This window comes from Triturus cristatus, chromosome 1_2 (assembly GCF_964204655.1).
Source record: "Triturus cristatus chromosome 1_2, aTriCri1.1, whole genome shotgun sequence".
In the NCBI taxonomy this organism is placed as follows: domain Eukaryota; kingdom Metazoa; phylum Chordata; class Amphibia; order Caudata; family Salamandridae; genus Triturus; species Triturus cristatus.
In genome coordinates this window covers 845,126,746-845,148,389 of record NC_140580.1, presented here as the reverse complement: position 1 = coordinate 845,148,389, position 21,644 = coordinate 845,126,746, and the positions used below count along the sequence as shown (strand labels likewise).

Sequence of the window (21,644 nt, the reverse complement as noted above, 5' to 3'; positions counted from 1 at the left end):
CAGTGCGGAAGAAGGTGCCTCTCATCCAGGATGACGATGACCAACCGCCGCCACCTGTGGAGGATCCCGGCCTGGGCCACGATGCCAGTGATGATGAAGATGAGGGTGACATCCGCACACAGCTCATCAACAACTTCTTCACCTGAATGTGAGTTTACAGGGTTGTTATGTCAATGTATGGAGTTAGCCTGAAATGTGCTGTGGCTGCTGGGTTGCTTTCTGAGTGTGTCTGTGTGCCACTTGACTGGATGCGTGCAGTGATGTGTCCATTCAGGTGGTCTGTACTCCACAATAGGGTAGTACTGCTAACTTGTTTCTGTGTAGGTTTCTTGTGACATGTTTTGTGCATGTGTATTGCATTTCTCTCCTGTTCTGCTGTGCTTTTGACTGTGTCTTGTGTCTGTCCTTCCCAGGGTACTTTGCCTGTTGTTTGGTCAACAGTGACCCCCAACACCCAGAATCCAACCCCAGTGTGGGAGTAGTCAACTGCCGTCAAGTGATGTGCCACACTCCCCTGGACTTCAATTCTCAGACACTCTGTGACCTTGTGTCCACCGTAACGTACAATTGCCTTGCAACTATTTTAGAATAAACATGTTGCTGATGTGTAATGAACCTGTGCTATGCTTTGTTAGGTGCGTTGTCTTCCCACATCTGAGTGACATTTGCTTACCTCACCTGTGGACTTGTTACCACTGACTGTGGATAGGTGTTGTGTCTGTGCATACCTATGTGTTTCAGGTCAACATCATTGTGTGGGATGAGTAACATGGCCATGGTGAGTATGTGTTATGTTGCCATAGTGGTGTGTCTCCCTCACATGTGTCACATCACCATGACTCAACTAACGGTGGTCACATTGTTGTAGTATTTGGCATGCACTGTGTTGTTTAGCAGATCGACATCTCCATGACACATGACAATTTTGATTCACAACGGAGGCAAGTATGGTGTACTGGTGAGTTTATTTTCGAACATGTGTGAGGAAAGTGCACAGGATGGTGGGTGCTCTACATTGGGTTTTGAATCCAAAGTTCACATTAGAGTTGGAAGTGTTGGTAGATGAAATGTCCAGAGTAAAGTCCACAGTCATCTGCTACATTGGACCAACAGGAACCCTCCATGTCATGTGGGCGAGTTGTGTGCAATTGGACAAGGTGAACGGGTTGCGCACAAAGAACATTGTCCAGAACAGGTTTAGAGGCCCGGGGGGATGTGCTGGGACATCCGCCTCTCACATGTCCTTCTTCGGACAACAGGTGCAGGCCTCTGCGGTGCAGGGGACTCTCCGCCAGAGTCCTCCTCCCTCCCTGTGGCACTGGCAGATGGTGTTGCAACAGATGTTGTGGCCACACAGGGAGGTGTGGACATGTTTGTGCTGATCTGGGGGAGGCATTGGAGTATGTCCCGATGCACCACAGTAAGGGCATCCCACTTTGCCTCCATGCGGGCATGGTGGGCAGCCTGCTCCTGTTGTATGTCCTTGAGGATCTCTACTACCTGGCCAAATCCTCCGGTGCTATCCTGTACGCAACTATGATGCATGCCAGTTGGGGGTCATCATGCAGTCCAGACCCCTCTGCCTCCCACCCCTCCCAGCACCCCTATCCACATAGGCAGGACCAGCGGCGGCACGCACAGGTGACACTGGGACCCCTTGGGTGGTGTTGCCGGTGGTGTTGGCTGTAGCTTCCGGGGGTCCTGTGTCCCTGTGCTGTGGGTGTTCTGTGGCCTTGGTCTGTCCGTGTTGGCGGGGGTGCCCTGTCGGTTTCCAGATGCTGGAGGCATGGGTACAGGGGGTGCAGATGTTGATGCTGCTGGTGCTGCATGATGACTCACACCGGAGGTGCCAGGTTGTTCGTCGTCATCCGAAGAGGACAGAGACAGAGTCAAACCAGAGAGCTCAGTGTGCACCAGAGTCTGGGACTGGGAATCCTCTTCATTTGGTGCTGTGTCCCCAGCACCACCTGTGTTTGGAAGAGACACACAATGTAAGTTATGTTTCTACAGGCATCAATGGTTCACAAACATGACATTTTCTACTATACGAACGGATGCCTGCCTGTACACTGCTTTTTTCCGGCTTGTCACGAACAGAGCTTGATATTGTTGTTGCACATTGCCCAGCCATAAAGAAACATTTCAATGTGCATGTCGAAGTGTGTGTATGCCCAGCTCATGGATAGATTTGTCTGTACATGACCATTACTACTCAAGGGCCATCACGTTGCTGACACAGGTGTGTCATCCCTGTACACATGTGAGATTTAACAAGGACATACGTGCTATTCCACTGGAGATATGTTGTACTATTGGGGCATGTGTGGTAGCAGAGTTTGCTAGTCTTTGTGTGCCACATTGGTGTATCGGTACGACATGGTCACAGTCCGGTATGCCTGTGATCTCTTTGGAGGGAGTGTTTTCTTCCAGTGTTCCTAGTTCCCATCTCATTTCATACAAGTGATGATGTCACCATCGTTAATGAGTCTGATGCTGGGTTTTGTACGTGCATATGTGATTTGACTTGTCAATGTTCTCCATGGTGACATGGATTGGGCAAGGTAGCACTCTGGCTTTTCAATGTTCATGACAGTGAGGGCCGGTGGTGTGTGTGTTGCAGTTTGGCTGCTGTGAGTAGCATGTCTCCTCCAATGCTGTCCAGGTTTGACCTTGTGTCTACAGTGTCTATGTCAGTGAGTGGTGTGTTGTGTGAAGGATGCCTATGTTTCAGCACGATGTAGGAGTGGAATGCAGCTCACAACAGCACCGAGTGTGAATGAGACCATGCTATGGTGTCGGCTAAATTGGTGTGTCCATTCCATTCACTGTCAGATGTCCCCTGTCAATGATATATATGTGAGTTCCTGTGTGTTTTGTGCAATGTACCATATATATGGCTCTCCACATTTCTCATCTGCAAGACACACCTCCCCTGTCCGGCCAGGGGGCACCCCTGGCCACTGCATCCCCAGACAATGATTTTGAACATATGGTTGCAATGGCTGTGTGCGCGACCGGGTTTTGTTTGGTCAGTGCATATGTGTGATTGTCAGTCACATCATTTCTCAGGCCCAGTGTCAGACATCTTGACAGTCCCTTCCCACTCCCTGTGAGGCGAGCATGGTTCAGTGTGAGCTTGCTGGGCCATGTGGGTGGGTGGGGATTGTCTGTGACTGCAACTCCCATCATGCTCTTGGCTACACCCCCTTCCCAGCATGCCCATACTTCCTCCCTAATGACTCTGCTTCCCTGTGAGGGGGTGTGACAGCACTGGCAAGATGGCTGACTGTGAAGTTCTGGTGTTTGTTGTTGCCCAGTTCCCAGCATGGCCTTGTGCTCCCCACAACAGAGCCCAGTGTCAGACATCTTGGCAGTCCCTTCCCACTCCCTGTGAGGTGAGAGTGGTTCAGTGTGAGCTTGCTGGGCCATGTGGGTGGGTGGGGATTGTCTGTGACTGCAACTCCCATCATGCTCTTGGCTACACCCCCTTCCCAGCATGCCCATACTTCCTTCCTCTTGACTCTGCTTCCCTGTGAGGGAGTGTGACACCAATGGCAAGATGGCTGACTGTGAAATCCTGGTGTTTGTTTGGCTACAAGTCCAAAGAGAGCCCCTGTGCTTCACACTGCAGCACCCAGTACGGGGTATCTTTTGCTGATATTTCACTGAGGTGTGGGTCAATGTATTTTACCCGGTGAGTTGTGTGGAGTTTGTGTTGGGGGGGGGTCTCCACATGCTGGTAAGTATGGTCAGAGCGACCAGTCCTCCTTCCCACCCGGCTAGACATCCCACTATGAAACGTGCTTCCATTGGAGGGCGTGCAAGTTGTCTTTCAGGATGTCAGTCAGTGGTATCCTGCTTCTGATTTGCACACAACCCCTACCAGGGCCTTGTGCTCCCCACAGCAGGACCCAGTGTCAGCCATCTTGTCAGTCGTTTTCCACTCCTTGTGATGTGGGCATGTTTCAGAGGGGTCTTGATGGGCCAATTTTGAGGGGGAGCATTATCTGTGACTACAAACCCCATCATGCTTTTGGACACACTCACTTCACCTGCATCCCCACTATTCCTTCCTGTCAGTCAGCTGCACTGTGAGGTAGAGTGTTTGTGGTGGCAAACTGTCTGGCAGTGTTTATTTGGCTTTGTGTCACTGCCTTGCTCTATTTGTTTGTAGGTTGGTACATGTCATGACACAGTTACAAGTCACTATGAGATGGCAGGTATTGTGTTTGTCTGACTAGCATACACATCTTGGGATGATTATGTATTGGTTACTGTGGCTTTGCTTGCGGTGCATGGTTTCACAGTCCCCTTGCCACACAATATTGAGTATGTTGTTTGTGTACTCACCAGGCTCTGGTATGTCTGTTAGACCATGGACGCTCTCTGGTGGTAGGATGTCCCGCACCTTCTCCTCCCAGGTCCTGAAGTAGACTGGTTTGGCAGTAGGGCCACCACCGGTGCACTGACACAAGGCGTGATCTACCTCGATGAGTTTCTTGACCCTCCGGCGCATGTCATACCACCTGTTCTGGATATCGTCCTTTGTGCGCCTTGTTGGTGCTTGTGCGTTCACCTTGTCCACAACCCTCGCCCACATCTTGGTTTTCTGTGACATGGGGGTCCTTTGGACCAATGTACCAAACAAATGTGGCTCTACTCTGATGATCTCGTTTACCAGCACTACTAACTCACTAGCTGTGAACTTTGGATTCTTCTTTGGGGGCATGGTGATGGGTGGTGGTGGTGAGTGATGTGTGTGTGAGGGTGCAAGTGAGGGTGGGTTAGTGTTGGTTTAGCTAGCTGTATGTGTGAGTGCTTTTGGTGAGGTGCTGATGGTGTGTGAGTTGTGTGATGGGTGAGTTGTGAGTGTGTCTGTGGCTGCTGTGTGATGGTGTTTGCTGCTGGCTGTGCCTCCTATTTACAAAGGATCATGGTAGTGATTGATGTCCTTTTTTATAGGTGCAGTTGTGGGTGTCTCTTTGTCCCAGTTTTTTTGTGATATTTATTGGCTTTGTCATTGCTTGTTTGGTCCTTTTTTTGTATTTTTTCCTTTGGGTTTTCTAGGCATGAAGGAGACGTTCTTCTGACTGAGACGGACGCTGATGTTGGCTCGTGTGGGCTTCTCCGCCTTGTTCACGCTGCCTATCTTCTGTGTTTCATACGCGTCGGTCGCGGAGATCTCTATTACTTGTAGGCCTGGTTTTCTGTGCGTGTCGGGCATGCAGCTTGGGCTCCGTGCGAGTCGGTCTGGTTTTACACGCATTGCATCGTACTGCACGGATCGGACATCGCGGGTACGTGTCGGTCGAGTTCATCCCGGGTTTGTGTCGGTCGGTGAAACTCACGTCGGTTTTCCGGCCGGATCACTATTTTCCCTATGGCTTGGTCGTACGGCTTCGATTCCAAACGTGTCGGTTGTAATTCACACGCGTTCCGCATCGTACTGCACGGATCGTACGGCGCTGGTCCGTGTCGGTCGGTACGTTTTATGACCGGAATCGGAGTCATCCCCTTAATCTTTCCCAAAGCTGTTCCTCGTTTTGCTACTTCTGTTCCTACAGTCCAATTTATCACACCATATCTCACGTCCTCTTCCATCATTCATGTTTACATACTTGCACTTGCACTTCTTCGTATGGTCTTTATTGATGCACCATTACCTTCCACTGAATGTTCATCTTCTAACACTGATATTTTTCAATTTAGTCTTTGCCATTCCTAGTTTAATGTTACCTCAATATTTAGGTTCATGTTCTTTGTAAGAGAGCTTATATCGATTTGTAAGTTAGATGTAAAGCGCACTAATATCTCTTTGGTCTGCTGCGATATATAAAAATGGAAACAAATAATGAAAATAAATAGATGTTAGCATCCCCAGGAAGTGCAAGGCCCTTCTATTGTTGGTGTATGGAGGTTGATGCCTTGGATTAACTGCCTTACCTAACCTCTATGCAAATAAAGGCCTGTTTTGTATATTCTTCGGACTGGACATTGATATTATTGTGTGAATAATGTCTCAGATTCTCTATATGAGTTTCATACCTATAGCCATCTCCAAAGTAAAGATTTGCTGTTCTATCTTAGTATCCCTTAAGCATTGGATACCCAACTGAGATTCAATAGTATGCTAGGCCCTGTGACACCAGTGACGATACCCAAAACATCAAACTAAATTTAGAACATGTAGAATAGTGGAACTTAGGTCTACACTTGGGATATTAGGGCAAGCAGAAAGATACTTCATCAGAATGTACTTTTGTTGTTTAAAAGAAAATACCACCGTACGTGACATGTGCCACATACAACTTGAAATTAGAGTTAAAGTGATTTTAGGACATGCGTTTTTAACATAAATATGTTTGAATAGTACTTAACTATCTATAGTGTGGAAATTTGCTCAAAGTAAATGGGAGAATGATTTGGACCTCTGCCTGTGGGGTCTACAACAAAACTAACTTGAAATGTCACTTCAGACAGAAAGAATACAGTTAAAAAAACCACAGTCAATTTAAAACACAAATGACATTAACCATGGCCTTCCTCATCAAAAAGCACACATTGACAATCATAATGCAAGAAAATATTGCATATTCATGTACTCTTGCATCTATGTACAGATACTTTCTATTTGCGTAATTCGGAAAATAAATAATAGGCATTTCCTAGTGTCATTGTTGTTTTAATTGAACTGTAGATTAATTTTCGAAATCACTGCTATAAAGTGAAATAGCATTACTCATTTTGTGAATTATATGCCACTATCAAATTTGATTGACTTATCCTGGTAAAATAGTTAAATAGATAGTCTGGAGAACCTGCTCACCTGCCAGGGATAAACGGTGTCCTTACTGCAGTTTCCTGTGCTACAGTTCAGCAGGTTGTGGAGGCCATGAGCCACAGCATAGACTGCGGAGTAAACGTTGAAGGCAGCACGGAAATCGGACACACTGGGTGTGGGAATAGTCTCTGTAGTGAACCTCTGGCATTCCTTGCAGACCTGGTTGCAGCCCCCACCAAGTGGTGCGTCTTGCGCCTTTGCAGAGTTTACATAGGAAGCCTCAAACTCCTTCAGTGGGAGATCCACACTCTTCTTCACAGACACCCCTATCACAGAGCCGATGCTTTGAATATTTGGGATGTCAGTGATTAAGCTTGATCCTGACCAGTCTTCTGTGGCTAGCCACACTTTGTCTGTGATATTTTCCCCAGTGGCTACCAGAAAGAATCCTCTGGCTAGCCGCTTGCTAGAGTAGACCACTACAACCTGAACTCGGGTCTGGTTAATTTGTCTAAGCATCTGTTGCACAGCTGATCCATTGACGTTGACATTTTCAGGAATGATCCCTTGGTAAGCCACACAGACGCTGTTATTGACGGCCAGGCTATACAAGCTCTGTAAGCCCTGCCGACCGTAATCATTGTCACTTGCAACAACTGCAATCCAGGTCCAGTTAAACTTGATGAGTAAGTGCAGCAGCACGCTCACTTGGAGATCATCGCTTGGGATGGTTCGAAGAAAAGATGGATAGAAATTCTTTAGCGCTAATTTGACGCTTGTGGATTCATAACCAATCTGGAGAAGTCAACAACACACGGCAAGTTATAACATCTGCTAGAAAATGATCAAATACCAAGTTGTTATTTATCTTATGAACCATCAATAAGAGCATCACAACTTCCTATTTTTTTTTACCATTCCTACATCTATTGAAGTATTATCCACCCCTGGAGACAGGTGGTGGATATGCTTGCAACCACCTCACCCTGTAAAAAACGGTTTCCGATCAAGGGAGATTGAACTATAACCAACGCACTCCAGCACATTTGGGTTTTTTTCAGTCTCCATGGGAAAGGCACATGAATAGCTAGAAATGTTATTTCCTCGTAAAAGGCAGTTAGGCGTACTTGGCGACCTACCATTGATGGCCTACAGAGCTTGGGCTAGTATCAACCCAGTTGCATTTTCTGGTGCAGCATGGATCTTATGATTGAACTGCTGAGCAGTGAGACATAGTCTCATGCCTTGGTTTTATGATGGTGCATCTGCGGATGAGCGGTTCCTGTTGATGATGGTGAAGCGGAACTGCAAATATGGTATTTTCTTTCCTTCTGTTACTGCCTCGGTTGTTCTCAAGGCAAGAAGGTAAGCTAATTTTAGTGGTATGTGACTCTATACTATTTTTATTTGTTTATATTTTACGTAAACCATGGCTCCCACACTAGGGACACCACTAGGCATAGAACACTTACAACATATGCTCCACACAAGCAAAAAAGGCCTCTTCAGACAAAGTTAAACACCGGATACGGAGGCTTTGATTTCTAGTGGCCCAGAAGTGGGTGAGGCAGTTACTGCATTCTGTAAGTATCATTACCTCAGGTTAGGTATTTACTGGGTTTAGCAAATAAATCCTATGTAGTTCTTCACTTGCAAATGGGGCATAACATGTTGAATCAATAATTAAACCAATGAGTGCTTAGAGCTCTGCCTCTTTTCATGCCTCTACCCATGATAAACTACTGCAAGTTTGACCTGTCAGGTGAAGATAGCGGAGTGTGAGAATTGTTGCACAATTCAGAATTTTGAACTCTTTGCAAACTCCTATTTGTGCAGGGATAGGAATTTATCCATTAAATTGTACTCTAGGTCATAGTCAAAATTCATCTCTTTTGTCATAAAAGGAAACATTGACAAATAGTGCTGAAACACACAGCACAGACATCCGAAAAGAACTATGAATACAACTCCAAATAAAAAACAAACATTACGCTATTCAGGAAAGGTACACTAGCTGATCTCATTACTTATCCCCTGGGAACTCTATGCTTACATCCAATGTACTGAATTACTACTACTACTTCAATATATTCTGAAGCATCTGTATCTTTTATTACAATGCTACCTGTCTGTACCAGACTTTTTCTTTTCCAGTTCAAAAATGTTAATAACAATACTTTTTCTTAAAAATGTAAAGTATAACTTTCTGCACCCTAAAGCAGAGTTCTCACATACTCTCTCACAGATGCTTGACCAATTTACTCTCTCTTGCACACTTTAGTTCCTCCTCTCTCTTCCTCGTCCCAGTCCTTACTAATGAAGTTCTAGCTTCTGATGAAGCACTGGGCTGTACAAAGTAACCTCTTAGTCGAGTCACCAAAGATTTTCCCCATTGGTCACATGGACCTTTGTTAGCTGATGTGAAGCATTGAAAGGGAGAAAACGTCCACACATTTTAACTTGTGGAGCTGATGTGACTCCACACTAAGGACCAGGAATCGTAGAATATAGTTAAAGGGGTTTCATTCAGATTACCAACCAATCCAGTATATATGCCGAAAAGTAAGTCCAATAAAGCAAGAGTACAATAGGTAAGCTGAAATATCTCGAGAGGTTGAGGCACAACAGAAAGACATATCAAATTGCGATAATCACAATTGTATAGGCAAAGATTAAAGCAAACTAGTGTTCCATAAAGAAACTTCCCTTCTCTCCTCTAAACATAGATAAAATATAGGGTCATCTATCAAGGATCTCTAGATCAGGAGCATAGAAGGTATCAGCATAATCAGACCTCAGTAGAAGTCTTAGAAAAAGAAAATAGGTGTTTAGCATAAAGCTTCCCACCTGCAAGAATAGGAAAGCAGAAAGGTCTGTACCTCTCAAAGTCTAAAGGGAATCTGTGGTAACTCTTTGTGAACACCTATGTAAAGGTAACAGGAGATTCAGGAACATCTTTATCTCCTTCACACCACCAGGAGCCAATAAAGTCACTACTTTAGTTCATCTGCAACATTACTTTTCCCAACACATCCAACTGAGACTGTGGTTCTCAACCTTGAACATCTTGCCATCCTGGTACATGATGAACAAAAGGCCTCTTTCAACCGTTGTTTCTCCACCTTCGCTGCCAAGTTATTCCTTCTCTATCAGCAGTCTAATACATACAATAAATCTTTCTCTAGCTAAAAAAGGCCTGAAAATAAACCTGCAAGGAAAAGAGAAAACATGCTGACAAAGCAAAATGCGTTTCAATTGAGGCCTGTAGTCAAGCTAATTTTAGTTAAACATTTTAATGTACATTTCGAATACATGGTTATACATATGAATGTGCATTTGAAAAATAAATGTAAAACGTGAGCAAAAGAGTATGTTTATACATGCAAATATAACTTGAAGTGTAAGTATAAAACATGAATAAAGAATACATGCTTTCATGTTTAAACTGAACAACAGTGCACATGCACACAAATCTCTAGTCTCTACAGTGAATACATTTCATCAATACGTTTAAATGCTTCACTCTTGTTAAGTAAGTTACGGCACACAGTGAATATAATGTAAGTTACGAGTACACAATTGCATTTCTATGACATGTAAGGCTGGAGTCTAAATTGCGCTGCTCCACTTCCAACATAGACTATCCCAAATTGTATTCTACAAATCCTAATAAAACTTGAGCGCTGACACCCCACCCCGATTATCTGTAAACATAAAAGAGGGAGTAACCTTCCCCACCCTGTTTTCTCTTGTCTCCGGGGAGACCATACTATAGGTAAGCTAATTTTTATTTATTGTTTTTATACTGTTAATACTGATGTTTTTAGTTTTGGAACCAATTCTGCCTTTCACAAAGGCAGCAGCTAGAGGAGACGCGTTCGAGATTGTTACCGGTGCATCTTCAAGTAATTGATTTTATCGGGTGTAGCTGTGCCTTTACAAGTACATCCTCCTTTACGGTGTTTTGATAATTTAGAGTATCACTGAGTTTTTCCCAGCTTATAGTCTTTAATATTTAATTATGGGCAAATGTTTTATGTAGCTCGTTCTCCTTGGTTCTGTGAGAGGCACTGCTGTGCTTTAGTCTGTGCATCCTCTCTGTTCTGGTTTATTGGGGAGAATGCAGTGGTTGGCGTGCCATTCTTTTTCTATGAAAGGAGGACGATGCTGTGCTTTAGCCAGCATATCCTCTCTAGAGTTGTAATATACTCTTTTTATGACAGAGGATGCAGCTGTGCTTTAGCCAGCACATTCTCACTACTGTCATTATTGTTAGAAATTAGATCGTCCAAAACTAGTAGTTTGGAGATTGATAGTTGAAGACTAACTAACCAAGGTTGTCCTGAGGAGGTGGTCTCTACGATTCAACAGTCCAGATGGCCTTCCACTCTTAAAAATTACTCCAGGAGTTGGAAAAAGTTTGAAGTGTGGTGTTTTGGTTTGTCACCTTTTCTACTACACTAGTCTGGAACTTTTAAGGGATGGGTTTTTGCCAGACCTTGCTGTTTCCATCTTGCGATGCCAATGGGCAGCAATTAGGGTTTTCAGGGATTCTGAAGTTTTGGAGGTTGTAAACCTAATTGTTCGGCTGCTCAAGAAATTTTCAAATACGATGCCCATGATCCACTCTCCCATTCCCAGCTGGGACCTTCAGTTAGTCCTTAAAGTTCTACAAGGTCCTCCATTTGAACCTCTGGAATCTTTGTCATTGAAATTTTTAACAATCAAAATGTTTTCTCTAGTTGCCATTAGGTCTGGTAGAAGACTTGGGGAGATTAATGCTTTGCTGGTGGAAGAACAATACCTTACGTTATTTCCAGACAAAGCAGTACTGAGAACTCAACCAGCTTTTCTTCCAAAACTGTCTACTTCTTGTAATTTAAATGAAGAGTTCTTTTGCCTGTTTTTTTTCCCTAGCCTTCTTCAGGTAAAAATTCTTCTCTTATTTACTAGACCTCCAAAGAGCATTATCTATCTATAAGGTTCGTTCAGCAGAGCACAAAAATGTCCAGTTCCTATTTGTAACCTTTGGAATTTACAACAGGGGGCTTCACCAAAATTCTTTTATAATGAGTAGGTGGTTTAAGCAAACTGTTCTGACTGCCTATGATTTATGTGATTCCTCCCCTTTAGATTCAGTAAAGAGAAAGTCAACAGGAGCTAAGTCTGCTTCAGAGGCAGTGTATAACGGTGTGTCAATCAATGACATTTGCAATGCGACTACTTGGGCCTTCCCAAAATACATTTGTCTCGCATTATAGACTACATTTGGCAGGTTACAGTCTACTGCAATTGGTTCAGGTGTTCTTTCAGCAGTACTGGATTAAGATTGTATCAAAATAAAGACACTGGGTGTTGCATTTTTTAAGCCTCAAGTTCTTTTTTCTTATATGACCGTATAAGGGAGGATAGCTCGGATAAATCCCTATTAGTAAGGACTGGGATGAGGAAGACATGCTTGAATTACTTAATGGTAATCTTCATTAATCCGTGTTGTAGTATTACTCATCACATTCCTACATTCCCACCCACCCTCCCAATTCTTTATACGGTCTATGTGCCTATATTGTTTTCTGCTTGTAATAAACAGGATGTGGGAAGGGTTAGTCCTTCTTTTATGTTAACAGTTAATGGAGGTGTGAGTTCAGCCCTCATGTTTTATAAGGATTTGCAGAATAATTTCTGAGACGGTCTACATTGGAGGCTAGAGCCTCAATAATAAGGACTTTGACAAGGAATACTACGACTTGGAGTAAAAAAGATTACTGGTAAGTACCGCTTTGTTCGCCATAAGTTGGCAGGGTATGCTCAGACGTGAGTCCCTTGCTCACTTTGCCACTGGATTCAAGCAAGCCTGGCTGAAGACGGCTGAAATGCCAGAAAGAGGTCCTAGGAAGCTTGTTTCCGGTCCAGGGAAGGCATGGCTTGGCAGTTCGGGCTGGACTGTTCCCATGAGGCACAGGGTCAGACTGATTTGCATATGGCCATGTCTGAACTGGGGTGGCAGAGTGGGCTAAAGAACGGTGATGGATCAAACCCAGATCTGTTGACTAGGTGTGAGTGTTTGATTGGTTCTGATGCTCCGTCTATCACCACCCCCTTTTGTACCGCTTTGTTTGCCATAAGTTGGCAGGGTATGCTCAGACGTGAGTCTCTTGCTCACTTTGCCATTTGGATTCAAGCAAGCCTGGCTGAAGACGGCTGAAATGCCAGAAACCGGTCCTAGGAAGCTTGTTTCCGGTCCAGGGAAGGCATGGCTTGGCAGTTCGGGCTGGACTGTTCCCATGAGGCACAGGGTCAGACTGATTTGCATATGGCCATGTCTGAACTGGGGTGGCAGAGTGGGCTGAAGGGACGGTGATGGATCAAACCCAGATCTGTTGACTGGGTGTGAGTGTTTGATTGGTTCTGATGCTCCGTCCATCACCACCCCTTTTTGTACCGCTTTGTTCGCCATAAGTTGGCAGGGTATGCTCAGACGTGAGTCCCTTGCTCACTTTGCCACTGGATTCAAGCAAGCCTGGCTGAAGACGGCTGAAATGATAGAAACCGGTCCTAGGAAGCTTGTTTCCGGTCCAGGGAAGGCATGGCTTGGCAGTTCGGGCTGGACTGTTCCCATGAGGCACAGGGTCAGACTGATTTGCATATGGCCATGTCTGAACTGGGGTGGCAGAGTGGGCTAAAGAACGGTGATGCATCAAACCCAGATCTGTTGACTGGGTGTGAGTGTTTGATTGGTTCTGATGCTCCATCCATCACCACCCCCTTTTGTACCGCGAAGTAATCCAAGCAATACCATTACCACAGTGTCACAGATCCTTTGTCTCTTTGCGACATGTGCAGGGCCTACAACCACAATCAACCTCTTTCAGCATAGGGACTTATACAGTCATGCACATAAAACAATGCAAAAGCAAATATGCAACAAAATCTCTTACTCTAACTTATGTAAAGACTCCCTCTCCAGCAGCAAACCCTGACAAATGGGCTGTTCGCTTAGCTCATGCTTGAACACATGCACAATCACAAATATACACAGAGAGGAGACAACCAGCTAATTTACAACACAGGAGAACAGAATGCACACAAACACACATATACATACTATCTGCGGCACTCAAACTCTACTCACATGCCTGCATTACCTCACACCTCAACTGAGAAGCAGCGTTTACATCGCATGCGGTACAATGCATTCAATTACAACGCGGTTGTTACAACGACTGCGTTGTTACAACGCTAACCATTACAACGCAAGTCGTTTCTACAACTTGCTGTAGGGGGTGCTCTAAACTAAGGAATAGAATAATTTACTATTCCAACACCTTCCCTACTGTTGTGCAGGCTGGAGTTGGAATAGTAAATTATACTATTCCTAAATCCAGCGCGCCTCCTACAGCAAGTCGTAGAAATGACTTGCGATGTAATGTTATGCGTTGTGACAACACGGTTTTTGTAACGACCGCGTTGTAACGCATGCGATGTAACATGGCATATTCACCTCACACATAAGAATAAAAGAAGATTAGAAGCTAAAGACCTGTTTACAAATGGGGTGGGTAATTCCATCCTTTTAGTTAACCCCTGTTCATGCATGGGATGGAATTATGAGTTTGTTTTTTATTTGTTGAAGTTTGGCAGTTAAAACCTTACAGAATTTAACAGGGGAAATATGTATGGTATTTACTGTGCCAAGCGAATTTTGGTGTGTTATACACCAAAACCTGCATGTTATTCCCCAATAACTCGCAATTGGTGCTAATTATCGTACCCGGTAAATAACAAACCCCAGGGTATCGTTATTTACCAGGTGTGATAAATAGCACCTTTACTTGTAATGAGGCCCTAAATCTTCACTCACCCAAACAATATGCACTAACTGCCCAAAGCTGCAAATCTTGTGTCAGACTTGAATGCAAAATGATGTAACCTAAATTCTACAACTATTCCGAGAACATAAAAGTTACATTTCCCTTCTTTATCACATAGCCTCTGTTTTTTTTAATACAATTTCATTACTTAAGCAACATTTGTCTGACATCAACTCCTCACACAGTGAAGTGATGTTTATCAGTGCCATATTTTTTTTAATGTAAGAACCAAAATCCCTGTAGGCTTACCATCCAGAATACAAACAAATCGGCTAGTTCCTAGCTCGTCCCCACCAAAGAAACTTGCTGGCTCCACAGTTGAAGCAACCTGCAACCTGACCCAAGTAGTCATCCACTGCTGAACCTCCTTGAGAATGAGTTAAATCATTACCTCTGGGTTATTTGTCCTCATATCAAGTACCACAGTAATTGAGAAGCCTGTGGAAATACCAGGTGTCACAGTCATTAAGCAAACAGTCTTGCACTACCCACGGAAGGCAGAAGTTGAAACTTCATAGTGCCAATATCTTTTGTTGGTGAGCCCATCTGTTTGAGTTATTTCTTTCTTGGATATTATATTTTTTGGGACTCAATGTGTCCTTTGGGGTGCAGATTAGTGCTGTGTCTAGATGTTGTTTTATTGTTGTCCATCTCTATGCCAGACCTAAAAATGCTGAGTCAACAAGACTAGGCCCTTCAATAAGGTCTGTAGTGACACATCTCACCTCTTTATAGTGTCCCCGAGGGCTGGACTGTAACTGCTCCGCCTTGTCATGTGTCTTAGTGAGGCTTGGGGAGAAACGCTGCAATTGTTACCAGATACACGTTTCCTAAGTTGCCTTCTCTTTCACACGATAACTTTCGACACACATTTGATTGTGTGACAATGCAGGATTAGTTTCTCTGAAACTACATTGCTTACAGATTCCGCTTTGTACGGACATTATCACGGCACCTTTAACACCACGTACAAGGCCTCGACACACATTGTGCAAATGTTATTTGTTTTCATCCATAAGGTGACAGAGCTTTCCATAGATCATCTTCAGGTAATGGGGTTGGATCATCTAATGGAGGATTCCTGTCAGAACACATATATACTAGGCATCTAGGGAACGCATAGTAGGAGTATGATGTATATATGTATATATCACAAGAAGGACGCTTGAACTCTACTTGGAAAAGAAACAATTGATGGACAGAATGCTGGACAATGCAAACATTCACCCCCAGTCACAAAGATCTGGGTTTAATCCATCATTCTTTTGCTCAACACACCACCCCAGTTTGGATCCAGCCAAATGCAAATCAGTCTTGACCCTTTTCCTATGGGAACAGTCCAGCCCGAACTGCCAAGCCAGCTCCTCCCTGGACCGGAAACAAGTATCCTGGGACCGGTTTCAGGGCATCACCCTTCTTCAGGGCATCACCCTTATTCAGACAGGCTAGCTTGAATCCAGTGGTGTAGTAAGCATGGGACCCACGTCTGGGCATACCCTTCCCACTTAGGGCGACAAATGCAAAAGAAACAATTGATAGACGGAATGCTGGACAATGTAAACATTCACCCCCAGTCACAAAGATCTAGGTTTAATCCATCATTCTTTTGCTCACCACATCACCCCAGTTTGGGCCCAGCCATATGCAAATCAGTCTTGACCCTGTTCCTTGTGGGAACAGTCCAGCCCGAACTGCCTCTGTTTCTCTTGCGCATGTTTCTTTTGTTTCTGTTTCTTTTGCATAAACTCTACTTGGGGCACAGGTTCTTTTTATTAACATCCAGGGGGCGGCGACATCTGTGGCGTTTCAGCTCCCAGTGAGCCTTAATCAGTGATCATGCCCACTATATATATATATATATATATATATATATATATATATATATATATAAATTATCTACTGGCGGTCGCCAGTAGATAGTTATAGTTAGGACCGTGTTTCCATAGGAAATCCGCAACATTCTATTTGGAATAACTTTGGCGCCGGTCGACGAATCCTCGCGAAATTTTCAAAACTAATGGGGCGCTACGCTCCGCTCCTACCCTGAAAGTCTCGGGGGGATTCGCCAAGCGGGGGCTGAGAAAAAAGGGGGGTCCCAAAACGCGTTTTCCCCATGCATTTTCCCATAGGACCTTTAGTCCGAGCTACAGCCCGAACGGCTGAACAGAATTACTTGAAATTTGGCAGAGAGGTAGTCCTCAGGTCAAGGATGTGCCTTTTGTAGGTCTGGTGTAAATCTGTTCATTAGGTCCTGAGAAAATAGCATTTAAATCAATATATATATATCTGTAAGCGCGCTCCGTGCGCTTACCGTAAGCTTACCGTACGCGTACGGTGCCGTGCGCGAGCTCAATTCTGATTGGTGGTTACATGACTGTAAACATTCAAATCGGTCGAAATCAGGAAGTGTCGGCCGCCATTTTCTGTCTCTCGCACTGAGAAACAAAGGTGGGGAATGTGAAAAGGGGGCAACGAAGAGAGTTGCAGACCCCCTAGTGTTTGTCAGGGGGTCCAAGAAGGACCCAAAAGTACGAAAAATACATTTAATAATTTTAAAAAAAAATCGCGGAGTGCGCGTACGGTAAGCTTACCGTACGCGCACGGGAAAAAAAAAATAAAAAAAAAATAAAGAAGTAACAATCACATTTATTAAATAAATTAAAGGACCCACAAGGGAGAAAAAAACAAATGTTACTGTGTAAAAAAAGGCGAGGCGCGCACGGCATGGACTGCGCACGGTGCGCGAAGCGCACCGTGCGCGCAGGGTGTGCGCACAGTGAAAAACCAGAAAAAATAAATAAATAAATACATAACTTAGCATTTAAAAAACCGTACAAATTCACTGAAAAAACCATAGGTTTCACACACGTTATAGTTAGGAATTATCATTTACAAAACCTTGCAAATTCACTTAAAAAACCATAGGTTTCACACATGTTATAGTTAGCTGTACATTTCACTCGTAAAAAACCAATGAAATTCCACGTTATAGTTAGATCAGGTAACTATAACTTGCGCGACCGCAATCCACAATGTGTAATTTCAGATGTCATCAGTGATGTCATGAGTGATGTCACTGACCATGTCATGAGTGATGTAATATGTGACGTCATCAGCAGTTTATTGTGGGCGCGCAAGTTATAGTTACCTGATCTAACTATAACGTGGAATTTCATTGGTTTTTTACGAGTGAAATGTACAGCTAACTATAACATGCGTGAAACCTATGGTTTTTTAAGTGAATATATATATATATATATATATTACCTACTGGCGGTCGCCAGTAGGTAGTTATAGTTAGGACCACGTTTCCATAGGAAATCCGCAACATTCTATTTTGAATAACTTTGGCGCCGGTCGACGAATCCTCGCGAATTTTTCAAAATAGGTGGGGCGCTACGCTCTGCTCCTACCCTGAAAGTCTCGGGGGGATTCGTCAAGCGGGGGCTGAGATAAAAGGGGGGTCCCAAAACGCGTTTTTCCCATGCATTTTTCCATAGGCCCTTTAGACAGGGCTACAGCCCGAACGGCTGAACAGAATTACTAGAAATTTGGCAGAGAGGTAGTCCTCTGGTCAAGGAAGTGCCTTTTGTAGGTTTGGTGTAAATCTGTTCAGTAGATTCTGAGAAAATAGCCTTTAAATCAATATATATATCTGAGCCAGCTTACGGTGCGCTTACGGTACGCGTACGGTGGCGTGCGCGAGCGCGATTCTGATTGGCTCTTAGATCTAAGTAAACATTTGAATCGGCCGAAACCAGGAAGCGGCGGCCGCCATTTTCTCTCTCGCACTGAGAGTGATTTTTAAAATATAAAGCCCAAAAACATGTAAAGGGGCTGTTTAGACAGCTCCCACACACATAGCCATGTTGAGGGAGTCCCCAAAGATCCCCCAAGGCCAAAAACGGAATTTTAATTTTTTCGGTAATTTCGCCGATTACGCTTACCGTACGCGTACGGTTAAAAATTTTAAAAAAAAAAAATTATCCACACTCTCTCCACCCCGTGTGCAATTGGTGCCCGAAGGGCACCAATTGTGCATGGCTTATTACCAATGAGATAAACTAGAATAATAAAAAAAAATAATAAAAAAAAAAAATTATCCACACTCTCTCCACCCTGTGTGCAAATGGTGCCCGAAGGGCACCATTTGTGCATGGCTTATAAAAAATACGAAAAATTACAATATTACCTTTCAAAACGAAGTGCATCATATGTCCTCCATGTGCGCACGGTGCGCGAAGCGCATCGTGCGTACATGGCCCATCTAGCGTAACGTGGGCACGCGGTGCGCATAGCGCACCGCGTGCCCACCGTGCATGCACGGCACTAACTGCGTAAAGTGGGCGCGCGGTGCGTGAAGCACACCGCATGCTCACTGTGCGCGCACGGTGCTCGAAGCGCACCGTGCGCGCACAGAACGAACTGCGTTAAGTGGGCGCGCACGCCACGAATGGCGTAAAGTAACTTAGCATTTAAAAAAACGCACAAATTCACTGAAAAAACCATAGGTTTCACACACGTTATAGTTAGGAATTAGCATTTAAAAAACCTTGCAAATTCACTGAAAAAACCATAGGTTTCACACATGCTATAGTTAGCGGAAATTTTACTGATAAAAAACCAATGAAATTCCCCCATTATAGTTAGTGCAGGCAACTATAACTCACGCGACCGCAATCTTCTGCTGATGACATATGTGTCTTTATGAAAAAAAAATATTTGTAATATATGTATAGCTAAAAATGTATGGAAGAAGACATGGGCAAATAAGTGTCTAAATACAGTATTAGCATCAGCAGAGGATTGCGGTCGCGTGAGTTATAGTTGCCTGCACTAACTATAACGGGGGAATTTCATTGGTTTTTTATCAGTAAAATTTCCGCTAACTATAACATGTGTGAAACCTATGGTTTTTTCAGTGAATATATATATATATATATATATATATATATATATATATATATATATATATATATATATATATATATACATATATATATATATATATATACATATATATATATATATATATAGTGGGCATGATCACTCACTGATTCATTCAAATGTCAGTTGTGAGATCTTTCTGTATATTCTGTGGGAATGAGGGGGTGCAGAAACTGGTGCTGTAACCTGTATATCACGCTGCAGTCCATTAATTCTGCCCTTTAGTCCACATACTGACAGAGCTAGTATATTGCAAAGTAGACACAAGCAAAAAAACATTTTATTCCCACCTTTATTGACCACAGGCTTTCCTAGGAACTCTAATTCTTCATTAAAGAACACAGTGCGGTTGTGAAAGACACCTCAGCAGAAACTCCTACTATGATAAATATACATTCCTGTGAAAAAGCATGATGGTTTGCATTGTCTTTTTGTTGTGTAATTAAACAGGTGTCTTGAGTAATCTGAGGACCCATAAAACAAACTCAGAAAAATACACATTTCAAATGTAATCAGAACAGTAATTGAATCTGTGTTAAGAGTTTGAGACTTACTAGCAGTTGTAAACTATGGCAGGCTGGTGCATTCCCATTCACACAAACACTCACCTGTGGCATTAGAAAGTTGCTGAGGATGCTTGATGTGGTGGAAGTGAGGGTGCTGCTATCTGGACCAATCAGTGCCATGACCTTGGGTCGGTATTTGACGTAGCTGTTCTGTATTTTCACATAAGGCCTTGTGCATTCAGTGAGGATATTCAATGCCGCAAACACACTTGCTGACTCTGAACAGGTGTCAAATATCTCATAGCCCAAGGTGACATCAGGGAGCAGGACACTAGAGTTGTTCACTTCTTCAATGGCAAACCTCATTGCTTGAAATAGGTGATACCCATGGTCATCAAAGGAACCCCTTCTACAAAATTAGGACAAAAATAGGCTTGTACACAGAGTTCTTCCATTACTCTGTTGAATGCATGCCATACAGAACTACAATACTAACAATCATAACTCCTACAATAAACCCCTTAGCAGGCTTTTCAGCCACCAAATTGTCTATGAACACAGTCACCTTTTGGTGTCACTACCTGTCAGTCTATAATATTTTTTACTTACAGGAAAAAAAATCATTCTACAAGCAGGTGACATTTTTTGTATGTATTGAGGTTGCATCTTTTGAAAGTATCATTGGTTAATTCTATATTGATAAACAATAGTCTGAAAGACACAAATCCTCTTGGTCAGCAAAGACACAGGATATTTGGGTGAGTGAGGCATAGGGACTCCTGAGTGCAAGTTATAAATACCCCTTGGCACTTGATTTTGTCACTGCTAAAACAAAGCCAAAACAATCTTCTGAAGAACATATTGGGACTTATTCACAAAGGCAATTTTATACGTGAAGAAATCTACGTGTATATTACTCGTATACTTAGTAAATGTGCTACTTTTAGCTATTCAACATTTACGGGTATAAATTTACTACAGATCGTAGACTTACATGTCTCCATACCCCGAAACCCGGTACGGAGACAAATTTACAGGTGTAAAGTTAATATTAATATCATTTCACACGTAGGCGGAGTTCTCCCCCACAGGGGCAGAGATCTCCCTATGGTAAAATCTAGGGAAAATGTTTATTACACTTAAAAAGAAATTGTAATAGTATGTTTTGTTAAATATTAATGTAAATGTGTGTTTTTTTAAAATGTAGAACAATATTCAAACAGGCTACACTTCTATTAACTTAATTTTGAATTCAATATTTATTTATTTAAATATAAAACTAAATAAAAATATATATTTTGTTTTCTTTAAAAAATTGCATCTAAGTAAAATGTTTATATTCATTTATTATGCTGTAAAAATTACAAACATTATATACAGAATTCAATTAAATTAATATATCTCATTTAAAAAACATTAATGTTACATTTATTTGTAAATTAAATAAGTTATTAAAATATTGTATCGTAAATGTTCTTTTTTTATTTGTTTACACTTTTTGTAACATTAAATTACATGTATATATATATATATATATAT

At 43.0% G+C, this 21,644-nt stretch overlaps 1 protein-coding gene across 1 annotated transcript in view; it reads right to left on the bottom strand.

Moving 5' to 3' along the window:
• The window catches only part of TAS1R1 (taste 1 receptor member 1), a 159,251-nt gene extending 138,773 nt beyond the window's left edge, over window positions 1–20,478 (bottom strand). Inside the window, exons 1-2 of the mRNA XM_085615220.1 lie at window positions 20,208–20,478; window positions 6,827–7,576 (exon numbers count right to left, since the gene is read on the bottom strand). Of these exons, the coding sequence (XP_085471346.1) occupies window positions 6,827–7,576; window positions 20,208–20,471 (1,014 nt within the window). The 5' untranslated portion in view covers window positions 20,472–20,478. The remainder of the gene's footprint in view (window positions 1–6,826; window positions 7,577–20,207) is intronic.
• Between the last annotated feature and the right edge of the window lie 1,166 nt (window positions 20,479–21,644).